The following is a 21616-nucleotide window of genomic DNA, read 5'->3' as shown; positions in this document are numbered from 1 at the left end:
TTACGATAATAATACTTAAAATAAAAAGTAAATGTATAAAACAAGTAAAATGATATTTATTTTCAGTATTAGTATTATTTTAGAGGCACATAGAGGATAATAATAATATGCACGTATACACTATGTTATGATTATTTTAAATCTTGCGGCTGTTGGTGAGTCTCTCTTATGTGTCTCCTCTCCTCAGTGAGTGACGGCGCGAACAAATCACATCCTCCAGGAGAGAGTGAGAGCAGCAGACAGTTCTTCTTACTAGTCCCTCCCCGCTTGGCGCACGTTGGCTGGCCGGAGATTCACGAGTGAGTGACCGCGTCGACGAACGACTTCACAAGTGATTCACAGAACGTGGCAGTTGTGGCAGTTCAACTCCCGGCCGCCACACTCGCTGCTGAGCTCAACTGAACTAAGAAAGGAACGAATGAGTTCATGAAGTGATCCCTTTTAGTTCGTTCACATTTAAAAGATAATTTCTTTCGAACTAATCATTTGTGACCGACACAACACTAGCAGGCTCCTTATATATGACATTGTAGTTCTATAAACATGTCATCACTGATTCAGAACTGTCTTGCCTAAACTTATAACTTGACACAACTGTCTATCTCCTCCTCGTCTCTCTGTTCTGGTTCTACCTCACATCCCTCTTTCACTTTCTCTCCCCCTTTTCTGTCCCCCATCTCTCCTATGTCCCCATTTTTCCTTTCACCCCTTTTCTCTCACTGATAACTTGCCATTGTGTGAATTATTGGCCCTGTGATGGACTGGTGAACTGTCCACGGTCTACCCCGTGGTAGAAGATGTGTGAATGGATGGATGAATAAATTGTTCAGTTTCTCTGCTCTCTACAATATTGTAAATGTTTTTGCCTTACTATATACAGTGCCTTGAGATAACGTATGTTGTGATTTGGGGCTATGCAAATAAATTGAAAGGAATTGATACATGTGCTCATAGTATTACCTCATTTAGTCTTTGTTAATGATTATTTAAATTACATTGATACTGACATTGAAATACTAAAGACCAGGTTAAGAATTACTAGCTTGAGCGGTATAAGGCAGAGGTATTTTGCGTGTCGCTTTTTTGCTGTGTGACCTTGCCACAAGCCGTTGGCCCTCTGTGCTTGCCGTAGTTGTCAGTGCAGGCTCGAGTCTCCTCCAGGACTGGACAAATGAGAAAAGGATGTGTGTGTTTGTACAGCGGCGTTAAACAGACACAGTCAACTTAAAACATGTCTCTCAATGGAGGAGGAAGCAGAGGTTTTTACTTCAGCACCGTCTTGTCCTTGGCTCGGTCACTGGCGGCTCACCGACAGGCACCGATAGACAAGGTAACCATGTAAATACACGACGACTCAAGCTAACCACAACAACGACGAGCTGATACGCGTCACGGAGTTTGTCGCTTGGAATTTCTTTGTCTGTGTGAAGCTGAAAACAGAAGCAACGTCAAATGTTGCTTGCGCTACGTTGGTAATTTGTAGAATTCTATTTTAGCTACTTAGATAGCTCAGCTTAGCTGTTTTTAGCCGGTAGCTAATCTCTCTTTAGGCTAATACTGAGTTTACCACAGCAAGGAAAGCTGCCTCATTTCCTTGCTGTGGTAAACGCTCCTTTCGTTTAAATAAACTCTTGTTTATTTTTCCATTTTGTCACTACACTGCAATGGAGCTGCACCCTTTATTATATCATCAGATGTTTCTGAGATCAATATTTCTTTCTTTTTTCAGGAGAACGACAGAATAAGTCCCCTTAAGCCCAGCATGGTATTGTTTTTGTTCAGCCAGCTGTTCAGAACAGAAATGTGCTCAGATAATTATCACAGAAGCCTTCAAAAATCCCTGAAAACAGAGCAACAGTTTGTCTTTTTTGGCTTGAAATGGTATGGCTTGTTCACTGTAGTTGCTCATTCATTTTTTTGTCTGTCACCTGGAATTGCCTTATTGTGCAGCTTCATATTGCTGTTTAGGGTTGTTGATCAGATAAAACAATTCAAATGAAGTAACCCTGGGCTCTATGTTGTTTTAATTTATATTTTTTCAAATTTGATATTATAACATGTAATTGAATGATAATTACTATTTTTAGATTAAAAAAAAAACAAAAAAAACAATAAACAAGCAGAAACAGAAACATCAACTGAAGGAAATAGTATGGTGGACTAAATGTGTAACACTTTTACAAAGCTTGAGACGAGCTTGAGACAAATATATTTTTGGAAACCAATTTTCAAATCAAACACTTTTATAAATCCCTAAGGAAATTAACAAAAGTTGATTCATGTTTTGTCTGTACACTACAGTTTTTGCCATTCACCCATTCACCCTCATTCATACAGCGCAGCTATGTGCAGCATATTTTCTGTCACTCAGTTTTCATACCCACTCACACGCAGCCGGCACAGCTGTCAGGAGTCAAGTGTTTTGCCCAAGGACACAGGTGACAGACAAAAAAATGAATGAGCAACTACAGTGAACAAGTGATGATATTAAGTTTTTTAATGATTACCATTTCAAGCCAAAAAAGACAAACTGTTTTTTTTTTGAAGGCTTCTGTGATAATTATCTGAGCACATTTCTGTTCTGAACAGCTGGCTGAACAAAAACAATACCATGCTGGGCTTAAGGGGACTTATTCTGTCGTTCTACTCAAAAAAGAAAGAAATATTGATCTCAGAAACATCCGATGATATAATAAAGGGTGCAGCTCCATTGCAGTGTGGTTCGATTCCCGGCTCCGCGAGTCTACATGTATTGTAGACTCGCGGAGCCGGGAATCGAACTACACTACAATGGAGCTGCACCCTTTATGTCTTTCAACCTATGAGTTGAAAGACAACTTGATCTCCCACTGAGCCACCATCGCCCTGAGAAGTGTTTCACATTTTGTAATAATGGTTTGCACTTCCAGGCCACCGCAATATTGAGAGACAAAAATAATTTGAAAAAGTAATTCAAAGAATGTGGAAATTGGGAAGCCTCTGTGGCTAAATAAACACATTTTTTTCTCCAGTGTATTTTTGTAGGTGTAAACAGTCAACCAAAACAAGTCAAGTCAATAAAGTGAGAACCTCTCAGTCGAGACTGTGTTCATGGAGCCAGTGTTTTGTAATGCCGTTTTTCAGGGCCGACCCAAGGCATAAGCCAGGGGTGTCAAACTCATTTTCACTGAGGGCCACATCAACATAATGGTTACCCTCAAAGGGCCAGATGCAACTGTCATACAGAATAAATGTGACTAAATGTAACCAAATATAATGTAAACTAAAGGTAACTACTCTGTATCATATTGTGAAATAACTTTCTGTATTTATTACTTATTCAAGTTACAAATATTATGCATGATAGATGTAACCCAGTCCGCAATGGTGTTTCTTGACAAATTAACAGTTTTAAAAGTCTGTTTCTCGTCGGGGCAGACCTGCTCACACACCTTCGGCATACATTGCTTCAAAAACACGCCCTCAGAAAAAGACTTTGAAGCTGGGGTAATTTCTTCAGCCCCAATAAAAGTAGCTTTCACTGCCACATCTTTTTGTTATGGCTTTTGTGAACACATTCTGCTGTGATCACAGTCTCAATCTCAATTTCACTTGTTGCATGATGCATATACAATGATACACTGCAATCTAGTGGCAGGATGCCATCACTTTGCGGGTAGCGCAGTCACCATGCATTGTGGGAAATGCAGTTTATGGCAAACGCACACCTTAAAGCAGCATAGACCTATTTTAACACAGATTTTAAGACCAATTAATCACTCGCGGCGAGTCGCGGGACACATAAAATGACATGGCGGGCCTTGAGTTTGACACGTGGCATAAGCGAACTAAGCCACTGCTTAGAGCCTTGTGACCACTAGATGGCCCCCAAGAGCAAATAACAAAAAAAAGAAAGAAAAGTAATTCATTCTTTTTTTCCATGTGTGAGTGATGATGATTCATACATCATTAAATTTAAATTCTTGTACAAAAAAAACCCTATCAAAAAGTGTAGTTTCCTTCTTCCTCTCTGCTCGAAATGTCAGAGCTCAGCTAGTGTGCAGTGTACCTGACCGAGCAGTGCACAGTGAGCAGGAAAATGTCGCAAAAATGGACTTATCCTTCAGGGGCAGAAAGAAGAAAGAGGAGGAGGAGAAAAACGTCAAGATAAAGTTATGTCTCTTGGTAATGTAACATTTGTTGATATTTTGTTTCAAGTACGTTAGCCTATATTAGCAAATTTGCTTGCTAACATGAGTTCAAAACGTCTGACAAGGTTGGATAGCTTACTATTCAAGCTAACTTGTTTGTGTTTGTGTAATACTTTGAATATGTTGATTCTCAGTGTATATATGTCATTCTGGGTCGCTTTTTGGCACCAGAACAACGTTTGTGATAGCAAATGTTTAATAACTAACGTAATTACAAACGCGGTGGCGTTTGCTAGCAATATGGTTTATAATTAATGAATATGGTGTTCATTAATTCATGAATTAATTAATTAATTCATTCATTCATTAATTAAGTTAACTTATAGTTTGAGGTATGTTGTTTGCAATTGTTTGCTGCAGATTATGTGAGTAAATACACATATTCATTTTATCTCCCTAATATACTAATATTTTATATGATACTTCCCCAGCAGCACTGTTAAAATATTTTGGAGGCACTGACTCGGCCCAGGGGCAATCCACCTCCTCAGGAGCAGCCAAGGCTGATGAATCAGGTTATCAAAAACTGTCACTATATACAGTTTATTTAATTTCTAGTCAAATTATCTCATTAAGATATACTAATACAAGAAAAAAATCATATGACAAGGGATATGTTTTTCATCTCAGGTCCATCTGGATCCTCTGCTCCTACTGTGCCCACTGTCCTCTCTGCACCCTCAGCTCTACCTGGTAAGTTAACTACAAAACAGCCTTTAATTGCTCAGTTCACTGCAGAACATACTGAGATTAATATTTGTTTACTATAAGATGAGAATGTGTTAATTAATAATGGCCAATTTGTAAAGCGCATTGGGTGTCTAGAAAAGCACTCTAGAAATGTAATGAATAATAATAATAATCTAATAATAATATATAAGATATAATCATATGACAAGGGACATTATTTCAAAACTTCTCATTTTCAGTTCTTCCACTGGCAGTTTGTTTTCTTATTACAAGCTATAGATTTAGATTTTTTTATTTAGAAAATAAGCTGCATCATTTTCAAGTGTAATATGGCTGTAACAAGGCTAGCTTTTGTTTTTCATCTTAGGTCCATCTCTATCTACTTTACCTTCTGTATCAGCTGTACCTGGTAAATTAACAACAAAACAGCCTTAATAATTACTCAGTGTACTGCGGAATATTCTGAGATTGATAATTTCATCCAAAAATATTATTTTAATTTCCCTATAGGTCCTTCGGTCATGGAGGTCTTGTCATCAACATCCAGTTTGGAGCAGGGATCAACAGCTCCAGTTGACCGAGCGGAGTGTCCCTCATTCCTGTCAGACTCTGAAAGGACTAAAGAGGTTTTGAGAGGACCACTGCCTCTAGAGGACACATTTGTTTTCCCAAAGAGACACAATGGCCGAAGCTTCCACCATCATTACACATACAGACACTTTATAAACAGGAAAAAAAGAAGAATTACGTCCGTTGTGGAGGTGTTTTACGAGCGTCAGTGTCTTCTGACTCCGGGTCTGACTCCGGGTCAAAGTCATAAAAGGGACTGCGGCGGGGAGTCGTGACGAAACTATTTTTAAACATCGTTAAAACAATGTTTTGTTAATGAGTAGCATCCACCGTTCCAGGGGGGAGCTGTGCTTCTGATTATGTCACTTCGGGGTATTGGCCAATCACAAGACAGTTGGGAAGGCCTTACGCTGGCTGGCCAATCACAACAGTCTGTCTTCTGGGGGTGAGATTTATGTCTGAAATATCGCGGCTCAGGACAGCGTCAGAAAAGACAGATTTCTATCGACTCGTTTACAGCAACTAGGAGGTTTTTGACCATAAAAACAAGTTAATGTATGTAAGTAGACCTCCATAACTAAAATATATGTGCAACAGGACCACTCTGTTTGAGCTTTAAGGTTTTATGTATTGTATTATGTTTTGATTCTCTGTGTCACCAGTAGGGGGAGTTGCTGACTTTGCTAAATATTAATTGAAAGATTTTTCTGTAAGTTGGCAAATCTGGTGTCTGCTTCCATGAATTAATCACTGAGGATTACAATCTAAGTACAACAAAAAGTTCCCACATTTAGTTTTACAAGTGCATTGGTATTCGTGAGAATAGTTTAGTATAGTAGGTGTGTGGATGATCAATAATCATTAATTATTTTTATTGGCAGTAACAGGGCCAGGGCCCCAAAATCAAATGTTGCTTAGGGCCCCATGGAGGCTTGGGACGGCCGTGTTACTTGCTGCCAGAAAGATATGGATAAGAAGATAGCATCATCCCTATATAACCCATCCGTCTAAAAAAAAACACGGAAAAAAAGACATGTGAAAGATGTGCTGATTCCAAGCACATCGGTTTTTGTTATTTTAGTGGATACATCTTTCCAATAAGTGTAATTAAATAATACATCTATTAGCTCAGAGATTAAACAGTATTCAGGGTGTCCTCCAGGATTTTTTTAAACCATGGGGCAGGGTGGGGCTGACAACGACGACGACATGAATTTTGAAATGTGAAATTATGACTATTTCAAACTGAATGTTTTCTAAATACTATACAATACTACTATACTTACTACAAGGTTTCCGGTACATGAATTGAAAATAAGAATTGAAAACAGGATCTTGCAGAATCACTAGGACAAAACAACAAATTAAAGATATAAGTTAAATGACTAAACTAGTCTATACTGAATACAGCCAAATACACATCTTCAAATAAACTTTAAATTACCTGGGCATTACCTAAGCTAATGTTATGTTGTGCTGTTCATAACGTGTATCTGAAACGTAACAGGTTTCCTTTATCAATAGAAAATTATGTTTTACAGTTAAAAATTAATCTACAACAAAATAATATCTCTCTACTGTATAACCAAAGACTCGACATGCTTTATTAGGCCTAACGTAATCTCTCTTTAACAAGTGTCAGTGGTACAAAAATAAAATAAAAATAAGAATCTCTCTGAAATAATGATAGGAATAATGTGTATCCTGTATTAACCAATCAACAACACATTTATCCCGACTCTGGATTTTTTCTGGAGTTAAGATTAATATTCGAATGTGAATCCTGCTGCTTTCTGCTTTGGCAGTGGGCACGCTGTCGTTTAGTCAGGCTTCCTTCTTGTTCAGAACACCAGGTGATGAGAGGATGATGTAGAATGAGACTCCGTGACACAAGACTTTTCACCAAACAAAGAGATCTTTATTCTGTAACAAGTCAAGTGTCAATTCCAGGCGCTGCAGATCGCCTGGGAGAGCATCGGCCAGATTCCTAAAAAGCTCGAACTTCTCCTGAGCACAACCACACTTAATAAAGATTACCTGCTCCTCCTACATCATCCTATGCCCTTGGTTAGCCATTAAACCTCCAGTCTCCTCTAGGGAGCACATCAAAGGACAAATGCGAGGACCAATGCCAAACCTAAACATCCACTTTATGGTCAACCGATGATCCATCTAAGCAGACATCCGTCGTAAAACTTAATTGCAGGGCATTATAAACTCCAGTCACCAGAGTAGTCGCCAGAGTATGTGAACTCACAGAATTATAGTAACATATTTGCTGTGCTAAAGTGTCTAATACACTTCAACGCACTGCACGTAAACCTTTCATTAATGTTAATATATTTGTTTCAATCACTGAATGAAGCCTGTCATATTTGGGACAAGAGTCGGGACCTTACATTGCTTGCACAAAACTCTTTATCAGCACTCAGCATTTGTTTGTTGTATATTTAAGGGTCAATGACATGACGTGCATATTTTTGTGTCCAAGTCCATTATATAAAAAAACCAAAATGTATTCTTTTCATGACATCTATCACTTTATTCTATAAAACCTATTAATTTTCATAAATTTTTCAGTAAGTTCAAATAATTATATTATAATAGTTTTAGCTTCTCAAACCCCTAAGATATCAGGTGATGCAGCTGTCCGAGCAAGTGAGCAGACTAAGAAAACTATTAAAAATGTTATTTTAATAATGGTAAACTCAAAATAAAGTACTCGGGCATAATTTTATGTTGACAATATTTGTCAAGTGGTGCAACCAATTTAAACCAAAAAAACCCCCACAATGTAATGTTTATCTAGTGTAGACACCTTAAGGTACAGTTGCCAAATAATTAATTTTAAAATAAATATTAAATATTATAAATAGTTGGTTGTGCCACCTGACATTTGTTTTGTTGTGAAGTTAAAGATACTGTTAAAAAATTTGTTAAAATAGTTATTCAATATATGAGAAATGTTCAAACACATTGTTCTGGACTGAAAAATATGCATTACATCCATTTTGAAAATACTTAAAAAAAATACCTTTTTAGAAGCTTTATTTGTCATTGACCCTTAAACTAGTGAGAGCAGAGAGCATGGCACAGGGCGGGAGGGGGAGAGAAAGAGCGATTGAGCGAGTGCGAGCGATTGAGGTCTGCGGTCTTGGCCATTAGTTAATTTACCTATTTTTGTGTTGGTAATATGTTGTGAACAAAACTGTATCAAATATAACCTTGAATACATATATTTCACCCTTTTCTCTGGGGTGCACACCTTACGCTCGCATATGCGCACTGCTCCACCACCTTAACGGAGTCACGCTACTCTTATATACTCTTATACTCTTAACACTTAGCCCTAATACTTGGTTATAAAAAGTTGCCAAATCATGCCAGAATAATCCTCCAGTCCGGCCATACTTCTTCTTCTTTGGTTTGTTTTGCAGTCGGAAGTTGGAAAAACAAGTCGTTATCTATTTTTTTCATTTTGATTTTGAAAAGAAATATTTAGAAAACAAGTCTTTTTTTCGTTTTTTTTATTTCTGGTTTTACTTTGAAAAACGAATGAACGACTTGTTTTTCCAATATCCGATTTTGTGCAGAAATGAAAAATGGAAAAAACGGATAACGAGCGTTTTTCGTTTAATCCCATTTTGATAAATGCAAGTTACGTGACCCGGAAGTGACCTTTACTAGAACTTTTTTAAATTTTTTATAAAATTTTATTTAAACTTTTCCAGAACACATATACAAAAATAAACCTTTACTAGAACCGTATCATAGGACCTGCAAAACTAACCCAAGGAGAAGTCTGGCCGGACTGGAGGAGTATTCTGGCATGATTGAGCATTTTTTTGATGATGGCAAAACGCATGCCGAGAATTCCACCTTGCTGCAGCAGTTGGGTGTCCCGAGAAATGTCAGTGAGAAGATTCTGTGCTCAACACCAACTCAGGCGAAAAGGACAAGTGTCAGACGCAGAACTTGAAATGGCAATCCTGTCATCAATTGATAAGGTAAGTGTTCACATTTTAACATTGACAAACATATAGGCGTATTTACAAATGCGCCGGGGGGCATTGGGTTTTATGCCTGTTAGCTGATCGCTCGGCTTTGCATGCTGCTCGCTGGCTGCACCTCGGACCAAGTCAGTTATTCTCACTCTTATTTATCAACTTAGTTCTGCAAAACTGAGTTATATGTTCTGTCGCAACTATGGGGAGAGAGGAGAGCAGCGTATCAGCGCCAGTGTGAGGCTGAATGTGTGCCTGTGTGCTGAGACTCCTCTGTGTCACTATGGAGGAATAATGTAAACAAATAACTTAATTTTCCTAAAACACTGCTGGTTCTGTGGTGTTGACATTTCAGACGCCTGCAGTACGCGATAAGCATATTGCTTTCAGTCCGTTTGCCCCTAACTTTATGGTGATTGATCACGGAATGTTTTGTTTTCTTCTCTGATTCTACAATGTTTAAATCAAGTTGGCATTTTTTTTGTCTTGACAGACGGGTCCATCTTATGGACGAAAATTCATGACAGGATACCTGTCATCAGTCGGGGTTAGGGCAGGAGAACCTGGAGTGGGAAGGATTCTTAGAGGGGTGCACCAGCCATATAATGAGCTGCGTCGTCAGGTAAGTGACCTACATTAATTATATTAGAGAACAAAAAGATGATTTTTGAAGTCAGTGAACTCATGAAATTTTACATTTATACTTTAAGTATTACAATAGTACATACATGTATTAAGTTTGTAAATAATTTTAACATTTAGCTTTAATGTTAAAATACTTTGCATTAATTGAATTATACTTGTTTTAGGGTGCACGCAATCTAAATCCAGTTCCTTACCACGCAGAATATACTTGCCACAAACTCCACCTCGACCAAAATGAGAAGCTGGGAATGTTTGGAGTGACACATGTCTTGGCTATCGATGGATTTAGCAGAAAAATTGTTGCTGAATCTACAATGCCAGTCAACAATAACCTTGTTATTTGGCAGTTGCCAACTATGGAATGTGTGACCAAATCAGAGTGGATCATGGCAGGGAGTTTTATTTGACCCTGTACATGCAAGAAAAGCTGTCTCAACACAGACATAACATCAGCAGGCTACCTTATGTGCAGACAACTTCATCAAGGGTGAATTTTTTCGTACTGATTACATATAAAGATATTAAGTAAGATTAATTTAATTTAATTTAATTTAATTTAATTTAATTTAATTTAATTTAATTTAATTCATCTATTAAACAAGGACCATGCCAAAATATTTTAATCTCAAATGAGAAGAGATAATGTATACCAGATTTAGCTATGAGTTAGTTAACATCTGCAGTCCCTGGGAAGGTACAGATAAAAACAAGTACCCACCAATACAAACATTGCAATACAATAACTACAAAACACATCAATATACCACACATTCAAAAATCATTAAGACCGAGATTAGTGTTGACATGAATAGTTACTTCTTGCTGACATGATTAGTTTAGTGACAGTGGTGGAAGAAGTACTGAATCTCAGCACTTAAGTAAAAGTACAAATAACCAGAGAAAAATATTTACTTTAGTAAAAGTAGAAGTGCCAAAATGACAACCCTACTTAAAGGGGAAGTAAGTAGTTTATAGTGACATCTAGAGGAGAGGCTGAAATTTACAACAAAGACCTGCTGCTCTGCTCACCCCCTCCCTTCCCTGAGCGCTACGGTATCCGCAGCTGGTCAAATGTCGTCCTCGTCGTCTTTCGCCGTGTCAGCAGATGAGGTTCGTGAGGTGAGGGAGAGGGCGAGCTACCGCGGCCGTAGCAGACGAAGCGGAGAGAGTGGAGGCGGGACTTCCGCTACAAGTAAAGAGACGCTTGATTTGTTCTCTCGCGTTTGTCCTTACAGGCTCCGGCAGAAACATGGCGTCTCGCTGCTAACAGTGGCTATGGGACCGCGGCCCGCGACCATGTTATTTAAAATGACTTTTTGAAACACTACGATAATATAAACCCATAAATACTACATATTGTCCCTTTAAGTAAGGGTAAAAAGTACCTGATTTTAAACGTACTTTAAAAGGAACCCCGGCTATAAGACTTGTAGTTCTTAAAAGATAAATGTTAGTATCAGTTATAATAAATTGATATAAAAAACCTTCTTGATGTCTTTGTTTTTATACAATTTGTAAAAATAGTTTAACTCGTAGGTCGCCATTGTTGTTAACGTCGCAATGCACTCTGGGTAGTGACGTATAAAGGTTGTACTGGGGGCTTCGGGACCCTGTTGTATCTGTTCAGCCTTTTCAATTTGAACCCGAGCGAAACATACAGGAGGAGGACAGCACTGACAATGTTTCACAAAACGAGCATCAAAATGAAGCGCAAGAAAGACGGGATGAGGCGAGAGTGGGACAAAACCTGTGGTGTATGTGCGGCAACTGCGTCTCCATATATGGATATACAGTGAAGCGGCTACTGCAGACGCGGGTTGTCTGCTCAGGAGAGCATCCAGCGTGGGAGAATTGTCAGACAGGCATTTGGTTTAAGTCTCCGTTTGTATCCACCCGCTCCGGTGAGGTCTTTTAGCAGCTGTAGTCGACTAAAAGCCTCAAATGCTTCTGGCGAAAAATGTCGAGAACACAGCCGCGGATCTTTAGGAAGTTGTGTCCTTCCACAGGCATCTTCCCACTCCTTTCTCCTCTTCTTGTCAGTGGGAAAGCTGTGTAAACTCACTGCACTTCCCTTGTTGCCTTTCGATAAAAGCCAATCGAAAGTCGACCACAGCTGCTAAAAGACCTCACCGGAGCGGGTGGATACAAACGGAGACTTAAACCAAATGCCTGTCCGACAATTCTCCCACATATGGAGCCTAAACGCCCGCGTGAAGCGAGTGAAATTCGCGTTAAAAAGCGGCAGAGACAAGAGACGCTGAGCAGACAACCCGCGTCTGCAGTCGCCGCTTCACTGTATATCCATATATGGAGACGCAGTTGCCACAGGTTTTGTCCCACTCTCGCCTCATCCCGTCTTTCTTGCGCTTCATTTTGATGCTCGTTTTGTGAAACATTGTCAGTGCTGTCCTCCTCCTGTATGTTTCGCTCGGGTTCAAATTGAAAAGGCTGAACAGATGACATGTTTATGCTGAACAGTCACAACAGGGTCCCGAAGCCCCCAGTACAACCTTTATACGTCACTACCCAGAGTGCATTGCGATGTTAACAACAATGGCGACCTACGAGTTAAACTATTTTTACAAATTTTATAAAAACGAAGACATCAAGAAGGTTTTTATATCAATTTATTATAACTGATACTAACCCTTTTAAGAACTACAAGTCTTATAGCCGGGGTTCCTTTTAAGTATTAAAAGTAAAAGTACTTGCATAATGATTAATTCTCTTAATGTCTATATTCTAAAAAAAAAAAAACAGACTGTGGCATTTTAATTAAGTTTTAGATTAATGTAATGTGCTTAATGTGTTATATATCAACAATAGCCAAACCAACAAAGTAGTCTAGTTTTACATCTTTAAAAGATTTATTTAACTGCAACACAAATATTTAATGTCGATTGCTGTACATTAACTATTTTAACATTGTAACAATATTGTTAATTACTATATGTTAAAGGATGTAAACATTTTTGATTCAGTGCATGAGTTTTAATCTGACAGGAACGGCCGCGGGTCATAAGCTCACGTTGAACCTTGTTTATACTCGTGCGTGTGATGTGGTGCAGGGCTCCGCAGAGGGCGCGCGCCCTACGTGCACACAAGGAGGCGTTTTATACTCACCATGTTGTTTGTTGCAGTATTCGCCACAATGGCAGGGGGCGTACAACCAAAAATATTCAACTTGTGCTGCCGGATAAACGTCCGCTGCCTAGCAACACTAGTAAACAACTTTCTGCATATCGCATATTGCTCGTCTTTCGTCCTTCACAAAGCCATCCCTCTTTTTTTTTTTCATGTCCTATGGTCAAAATCATCGTCTTATTGTAACTTTGTAACAATCTCCTTCCATGAATACAAAGCTATGTGACTGTCTCGGACAGAAGAGTCGTACAAATGCGGAGGTGGGTGGAAAAGGAGGCTCCTCGCGGGTCTCCTCCGCACTCCCACTTCCCATCGCTCTGGCGGCGCTCTCTCCCCTGACTCTCGTCTGGGCCACTACGTCTGCACCCGGAGGATTAGTGCTTCCCCGGGCCCCTCTCTGCCCGTCCGCAGCTCAGCGTCCCCGTCGTACCCGCTCCCAGGGCTGACGGACACGACTGCGCGGCGCTGTGCGAGGGTGGAGAGAAAGAACGGGTCCGGAGTCCAGAACTTATCAGAAAATGTAATGAAACGTATTGTGAAAATGTAGCGGAGTAGAAGTAAAAAGTATGCACTATTTATTCTACTTAAGTAAAGTACACATATGTGAAAAATGTACTTAAGTACAGTAACAAAGTACAAATACTTTGTTACATTCCACCACTGGTTGGTGATCACATGATTAGAGTTGACATGATTAATTAAAAGCAGCAACTAGGCTGTCTTTTGGATTTTTCCAAAATATAAGTGAGGGTAAGTAGTACGGCCCACGGTTGGTGTAGGCCCACGGTTGGTGTAGTGGTCAAACGAAATTAAAGATCAAACGGCATTTACAAATCACTGTGGTCTGCTTATACACACACCAAACCAACTTTTCCTGATTTGGGGTTGTAAAATGTTTTCTGATCTGAAGTGTTTTCAAACACTCTTTTAAAGTTTTTCTTTTGTTTAAACAGAACCTTCGAATGGAAAGAATTTGGCCAGAGGTCAATAATCGGGTGAACTATCCCCTAAAACAGGCCCTGGTTCACCTGCTGGATCAGGAGGTACTTGACGTGCAGGATAACCAGGCTTTGTGTCTCAAACCTTGCATGTCAAGTGAGTCAGATTGGACATGGCAGAGTTGTGCAGTCCTGGAATGCCCACAGGATACCAGGTAACGTATGATAATTGTATGGAGTCTTAAAACAACTGGCAAAGAAAAAAAAAATCTTTACCCATTTTAGGCAGAGGATACCAAACCAACTTGCAGCTAGCAATTGTCCTGCAATAATTTCCCCAGAGCTGCTGCCCAATGCTGCTGAGGCAGGAGTTGGAGGCCTCCCTGACTTGGTATCTGCCTTTGGCTCTGACCCATTTTCATCAGAGCAAGACCGATGTCGTGCTGAGCAACTGATTGGAGAGAGATTTCCAGACATGACTCTTCTTTTTGGAACAGTGGTTAACAATGACCATAGCATGTTTCAGGAGACACTGTTCTACCTGATAAATATTACTGAAAGACATGCACAATAAATATAGGTGGGGATATGTCACTATAGTAGTTTTGTGTGAAACTGATTTTGTAAGCTCAGTTGTGAATGAATAAATATGAAGTTTGTTCAGAATTCTGCATATTTTGTTTTAATGTACAAAAATACAAATATTCAAGTATATAATATTGTAAACCCAGTACTGAGTGCCACAATAACTTGTAACAGTACTGTAGAAAGTGCTTTAGGCTTTAACATAAATTTTTTTATCAGTTTAACATTTAACATACTCATTGCTCTCTCAATTCCCTGAATAACTGTGTGAACAAGCACTTGTTGCCACCATAGCAGGAGGCATAGAACATATTATAGGAATAACTTTTCCAGTGCTGCCAGAGCCTCAGAGAGTACAGCCACTTTGTGGATGCTGCTCTGCAAATCAACATTTTAAATTTACAATTTATCATTTAATTAGACTTTAATATTAGTTCACACTCGAGTACACGTAAGAATCATTGTAGCCTTGTCCAAATGAAACCACATGAATGGTGTGCAAAAAAAAAGAGATCGTAAAATGAATGTAATAAAATAATAATCTTCAGTTCAGTTACCCCAACCGCTGCCTTTTGTTGACTTGCAGCAGCTCAATCTGTTGTTCAGGCACTGCAAATATTTTTCTGGAATTTTGCTTCCAGTATGCCGACCCTGCTAATAAAAAAATAGGACATGATGATGATGTGGGCTGGGATGCCCTGCGTCGTGGGTGGGTTCAATATTTGATTGAAATTAAATTTCAATCAAATATTTAAAAAATCGGACACTAAAAAACGGATTTGAAGCACCCAAGATAGCTTTGGTTGCAAAATGTACTTTAATGTGAGAATAATACTTTGGTGTATACACCTCATTTAGCTCTTAAGTGTGTGAACTCGTTGTGCAGATAAGCACCTAAGGTGACTACAGAAAATAAAATTCACACAGCAATCATTTCAAACATACCCCTAGTTCCATCAGAGTCAATTATTTTGTTGCCCTGAGTATCAGTCAAAATAATAGACTCCTGCTGTCCACGGGCTTCTTTCACCTTACTGGTGATTGTGTCCACATAAGCCTCAAATTCTGAGAAGCGGACTCTCAAATCTTGGTGGTCTCCAGCTTTCCATTCAGAACTCCAGCCATGAAGATATTCCTGAATATTGAGAACATGCACTTTTTTGTACAAAGAGGTATATTAGAAATAACCAATATGAAACATGTTAAATGTGCAATATCAAACACTGTTTATATACTAGGAAATACTGTGTGATACTGTGTGATGTGTGAAGTAATTAATCTGTATAGTTAAACATGGTAAGGCTTTTATCTATTAATGCTATTTTTGATAATACTCTGGCAGAGGGTGCACAACCCTGCTTGCTGAGATCACCATTCCCACTAAAATGAGCTGTGATTTTAGAATGATAATTGAATGATGATAATTGGAATGAATAGTCATTTTTGCATTTAATTTTCACTGAATGAAATACAAAACTACTGATTGTGATGTTGTTGTTGTTGGGCTCACAAGGAGGGGTCAAACGGCGCTAACACTCATAACTTTGAAAGTTCTTGAAAAGGCTTTTATTTTATTTTTATTTTTTTGCCGCGGATAGTTTGACCACTAGAGTAAACCCCCCCAAAAAGTCCTCCCAGAGCTAATCTGATTTTCCGAATAGGTACAATATTTGCCAAAATCACCAGAACAAATATCAGTAAATAAAATAAATAAATGCTTCACTGAGCACAATGCTTCACTTGTCAATCTACTCCAATGCTGTCACATGAATAGGAGCAAGGGCTGCACATCTCTGCAGAAATAATCTCGAAAAAATAGTGTGGGCTTAATTTGAGCTAAGAGAATAGTAAAACATGTAACTTAATCACTGGAATGTTGTTTTTCTTCTTTTTTTTTTATTCATTCATTTAGCCTTTATTTAACCAGGTTAGTCTCATTGAGATAAAGGATCTCCTTTACAAGGAGAGACCTGGCCACAATAGCAGCAGCACAAATACAGTAAATCAAAAGCAATATTATTATTTCAATATAAACACTTGCTTTGAAAAAAACACTTGCATTCAAACAACGGGGATTCCATCAGGGGCGTCCGGTGTATAGGGACGATTTGGGCGACGCCCTCCCAACTAGGAGGAGAAAGAGAATTTTTTTCCTCAGCAATTCCAAAGATCCTTAGTACTAATATTCCTTTCAGCCGTCTCTGCCAGCAAAGGTAGTTATTATCAGTGTTCTAGACATATTATCTGTCATTGTCCAATCAGAATCGTCATATTCAAGTCACGTTTTATGGTTCCGCCTCTTCTGGGGCGATTTGATTGATGTGGAGAGTCGCCCGAAAATTCTCCCATTGACTCTCATGTTAAAAAAGTTTTTTTCGAAAAACATACCCTCCAATGCATTTTTAATGAGGATTTATTAAAAAGCGAAGCGAAGCTCACTGTCTTAAAAATACACGGACGATTGTGCTCGTTTAATCAGTCCCAGCACGAACTGATAAATACATGTAGTTTGACCAGTGCCACGGAGTTCACGCTTTCATACGTGTTAGCTGTTTATGGCTCGTAGTGGACAGCAGTCATTTGAAGCTACGTTTGTTAGCTTGTTTGCTAACATTGTTGATGTTTGTATGCTCTGGTCAGGGTTTAACTGCAGGTTAAACTTCATGCAAATCAGACAATCGGACTGTTTGAGTAGAGAGTATTGTTAGATGCATTTATAAACACATCTAAAGATCAAATTCTGCGCTTCCCTTTACACGTAACCTCTTCTTCACGGTTGCCCCTCGGGCAGCGTCAGACGCAGCGACAAAAGCGTATCTAACTTTAACAAACACAGACATGCTGCATACGCACAGAAAGGTCAGAAACTCAGCTAAAAGGTCATATAAACCATTCTTACGTTCACGAAACACAGTTAAAACACAGATGGATCAAACAGCAGGAACGGAAAAAAAACGTCACATCACACACTTTGAAAAGCGGCACCGGAGAGTCAGCGTGATTATGTAAACAAGAGAAACACCTGTCAACTGGACAGTGGAGAATCTACAGATTCCAACGGTACCATTTTTATCACTCTACGACCAAGATTCACACCAGGATGTGGTGTGTATGCATGTGTGCTGTGGGATGTGTGTATGGGGGATGTTGGTATCTAGTATGCCAACCCGCTCAGATGCCGCAGCTCTCCACGGGCACCACCGGCGCGACACCAGTGAGCTCCGCCCCCCGGACGGCAGTAGGACCCATAGCCAGATCAGCACGACATCCGCCACGATCCACCCGCCCTACCCACCACTTGGAGGCAGCCCAGGCCGGGCCAGGCCCTGCCGCCTCCTGTCCCCGGGGCCCCCCATGCCAGGAAGCCCACCCGCCTCCACCGCTATACCCGCCCAGGGGAAAAGAGACGCTCCGGTCCACCCCAGGGCACCGCCGAGGCGCCGCAGCGAGCACCCCCCCCCCCACCTCACTGGGGAGCGACTCTATCGGGCCCACCCCCAGGGGCCCAGCGGGCCCCAGCATGCGGAGGCCCAGGGCCCCCCCCACCCACGACGCAGGGCATCCCAGCCCACACCCGCAGCCCCCCACCCCCCCAGCGCCCCCCGCACCAATATATCTTCCCAATATTCACAGTCCCTTCTCTCAGTCCCAAAATCTTGCCGTTCCTCTTCTCTCTCTACTTCTGAACACGCCTTCCTCCTCTACTCCTTCGACCCACAGTTGCCCAATTTCCATTGTTACCCTGTAGGTTATCGGCACCAATGGCGGTCGTTGTTAACCCGGGCCTCGACCGATCGGGTATGAAAGTCGTAGGTTCGATTCGCATATTTGGTTTTGGCACAAGGTTTATGCTGGATGCCCTTCCTGACACAACCCTCTGCATTTATCTAGGCTTGGGAACGGCTCAAAAAGACACTGGCTTGTGTCCCCCTAAGGCTGCATTAATGAGACTGATATGTATATCAGTAGATGATCAAGGCTGTGATATCAGTATCAGCCATGAAAAAGTTGTACCGAGGTGTCCATTTGCATTTTCATGACTACAACTGCCTCATATAATAGAAACGGTTTTCAATTCATTTTTATTTCTGCAGCATCAAATCACAGCACACATTATCTCAAAAAATGTGCAGCCATCTGCCTCGACTGGTTGGGGTGAGAGGTAAAAGGGGGACAGAGGAGGGGTGGGGGAACATAATACAGGGATGTGATTTTTCCACTACGGAATTCCGTTTTTCCCAGGAGTTACGTAAACATGATGTCACTTGCATCTTTTTCCAGTCAGTTGCCATGCAGTGGACAAAAGTACATGCAGTGTAATGCCCAGCACTATATATTATAAATCATTTTGTATGATTTCTTTGTGGATTTTACAAGCACAAGCTTTGTGATTTTTTTAGCTTCTTAAATGTGAATATTGTCTGGTTTCTTTGCTCCATTTGACAAAAAAAAATCATTAAAGGTTCCAGGTTTGATAAACAATGATCTACATTTTAACTATATTTTATGGACAAAAAGATATTCGATTAATCAAGAAAAATAATTGACAGATTGATTCTAAAAGTAAACAGTATATTTCATTAAACACTGAAAAGACATCTCAAGCAGTGTTTCTTTGACACCCACTTACACTTCAAGATGGAAATTGTGGCACTGAGGCCATCTCTCCCAAGATGAAAGTCTCTGTGAGCAGAGAAAGAGCATTTACATTTTTTTTAAACATGGTTTAACTCTTTTTCATGTAGGCTACGGCACTTTATTTTAATTTTGAAAAAATACAATGCCGTTGCGTATAGGTGCACCGGTGCATTATGGTAGGTTTACCATATATTTTCCTTTTTTGTCCTTTGCCAATCACACCCCTGATAATAGCTCAAGAACACCGTCAGGAAATTTCTTAAAATATATAAATATAAATATAAATATATTTTCAAATACAAATATATGTATAGGATGATATTAAATAGAGGGCTCTTTTATTATTGTTTGATAATGCTGAAATTGTTCATTTGATAAACCAATATACAGTATAAACATATAAGATGTAAACATGCATCACTATATTAATAAGAAGGTTTGTTGTTGTTTTTGATTGTTTACATTATTTTTATTGGCAATAGAGTATATAATTGCTCATCAGTAAAGACATAAAATGTAGATTGGAGGGACAGACATGGTTTTGTTTTGTTATCTGGAGTTAAGCATTTTTTGTGTATTATTTTTTATCATTAAACAGATGGAGGATACAAGGTAAATTGTAAATGCAGTATATGGACCAAAATTATTAAAGGAAAAAATGTGGACTGATAAGCTCATATAATTCAAATAATTTACTAAATTGTTTGTTGCCCCATCACATCTCAGCTGTAAACCATATCTTCTCCTCCACAGGTCCAGAAGCTGCAATGCATGTGTCCTCTGGACTTCAGAGGAGTCTTTCAGCTAGATCAGAGGAGAAGAGATGCTGTGATTGCCCTGGGCATTTTTCTAGTCGAGTCAGGCCTGCAGGTAATGTCAGCTCCGAAGCTCTCCACTGTATGGTACTTCTATGCTGATGGTGAGTTGACATGATGCTGATATACTTCTGTTGCAGCACAAAGATGCTATCATCCCCTATCTTCTGGGCTTGCTTAAAGGGCTTCCTAAAGTTCAGTGGATTGAAGAAAGCTCCGAACGCAAAGATGGAGGTAAAACAAAAAGCACTATCCTGCTGATAAAGATCTTCCAAATCAGGGGACTCCAATGAGTAGCTCCCAGTCCCTTCCCAAGTAGCTCACCAAAGGTTTCAATATTTGAACAAAAACCAGCTTACATTTTTATGCATCAAACTCAGAGGTGTCCTGTATGGAGGATGGAAAGTGCCAAAATTAAATAATTATCAGTCCCACAGTCCCACAGTCGAAAAACATGCGATATGGGGATTAGGTGAATTGGTACCTCTAAGGCTGAACCCCAATTCCACCCCTTAGCCCTCCCCCTTCCCCCTACCCCTTGTTTTTGCGCGTTCATGTGAGGGGTAGTGCTGTCTCATTTCTCATTAGGGTTAAGGGCTATGGCCAAGCCGTAGGGCTACGTAGCCCTCGAAACGAAGCTTCCTCAGGACCACACTTGAAACGGAGGGCTTTGAGGAATTTCGCAGCTTCCGCCGCGTCACCTGTCAGCGAAGTTTGAAAGCTGGCCGTTAAAGACTCGCACAAATGTATTTTCAGTATTTTAATCACGACAGTCATGAGTAATGATTGTATTGTGGTCTTCTTAAATTGTCAAGGGTTAACCCTAACCCTAAGGGGTGGAATTGGGATTCAGCCTAAATTGACTATAGGTGTGAGTGTGTGAGTGAATGGTTGTTTGTCTCTATATGTGGCCCTGTGATGGACTGGCAAACTGTCCAGGATGTACCCCGTCTATCGCCCAATGTCTGCTGAGATAGGCACAGCACCCCCCGCGACCCTCTGGTGGAGGATAAAGCGGTAGATGATGGATGGGTGTAATTAAATGCGTTATTAAAGGTGTCATGAATTAATTAAAATATCAATTAATTTTATGTAAAAAACATTTATAAATATTTCATTATTTAATGAATTATTCCATGGTCCTGTGTTGCAGTGCATCATGAATTCATTTTAACTCGCCTATCAAAGTCAGTGGGCGGGGCTAACGCTGATCTAGACCAGGGGTGTCAAACTCAAATACAGTGGGCCAAAATTTAAAACTGAACAAAGCCGCGGGCCAAGGTTGAACAAATTAACCGATTAATAGGGACCCAAACAAGTTTTGCATTGAATATTGAACAAGCAAGGCTTATATAACTTTATAGTGACATGCAAAATCGAGTTTCAAATAATAATAA

At 39.8% G+C, this 21616-nt stretch overlaps 1 protein-coding gene across 1 annotated transcript in view; it reads left to right on the top strand.

Moving 5' to 3' along the window:
• Positions 1–1218: 1218 nt before the first annotated feature.
• Positions 1219–21616, top strand: part of LOC310944064 (phosphatidylinositol 4-kinase alpha-like) — a 131998-nt gene continuing 111600 nt past the window's right edge. Inside the window, exons 1-3 of the mRNA XM_083909771.1 lie at positions 1219–1330; positions 20158–20274; positions 20360–20453. Of these exons, the coding sequence (XP_083765897.1) occupies positions 1232–1330; positions 20158–20274; positions 20360–20453 (310 nt within the window). The 5' untranslated portion in view covers positions 1219–1231. The remainder of the gene's footprint in view (positions 1331–20157; positions 20275–20359; positions 20454–21616) is intronic.

This window comes from Microchirus variegatus, assembly GCF_963457635.1.
Source record: "Microchirus variegatus genome assembly, chromosome: 23".
Lineage (NCBI taxonomy): Eukaryota > Metazoa > Chordata > Actinopteri > Pleuronectiformes > Soleidae > Microchirus > Microchirus variegatus.
The sequence above is the reverse complement of the archived record's forward strand: the minus strand, read 5'-3'. Positions and strand labels throughout refer to the sequence as shown.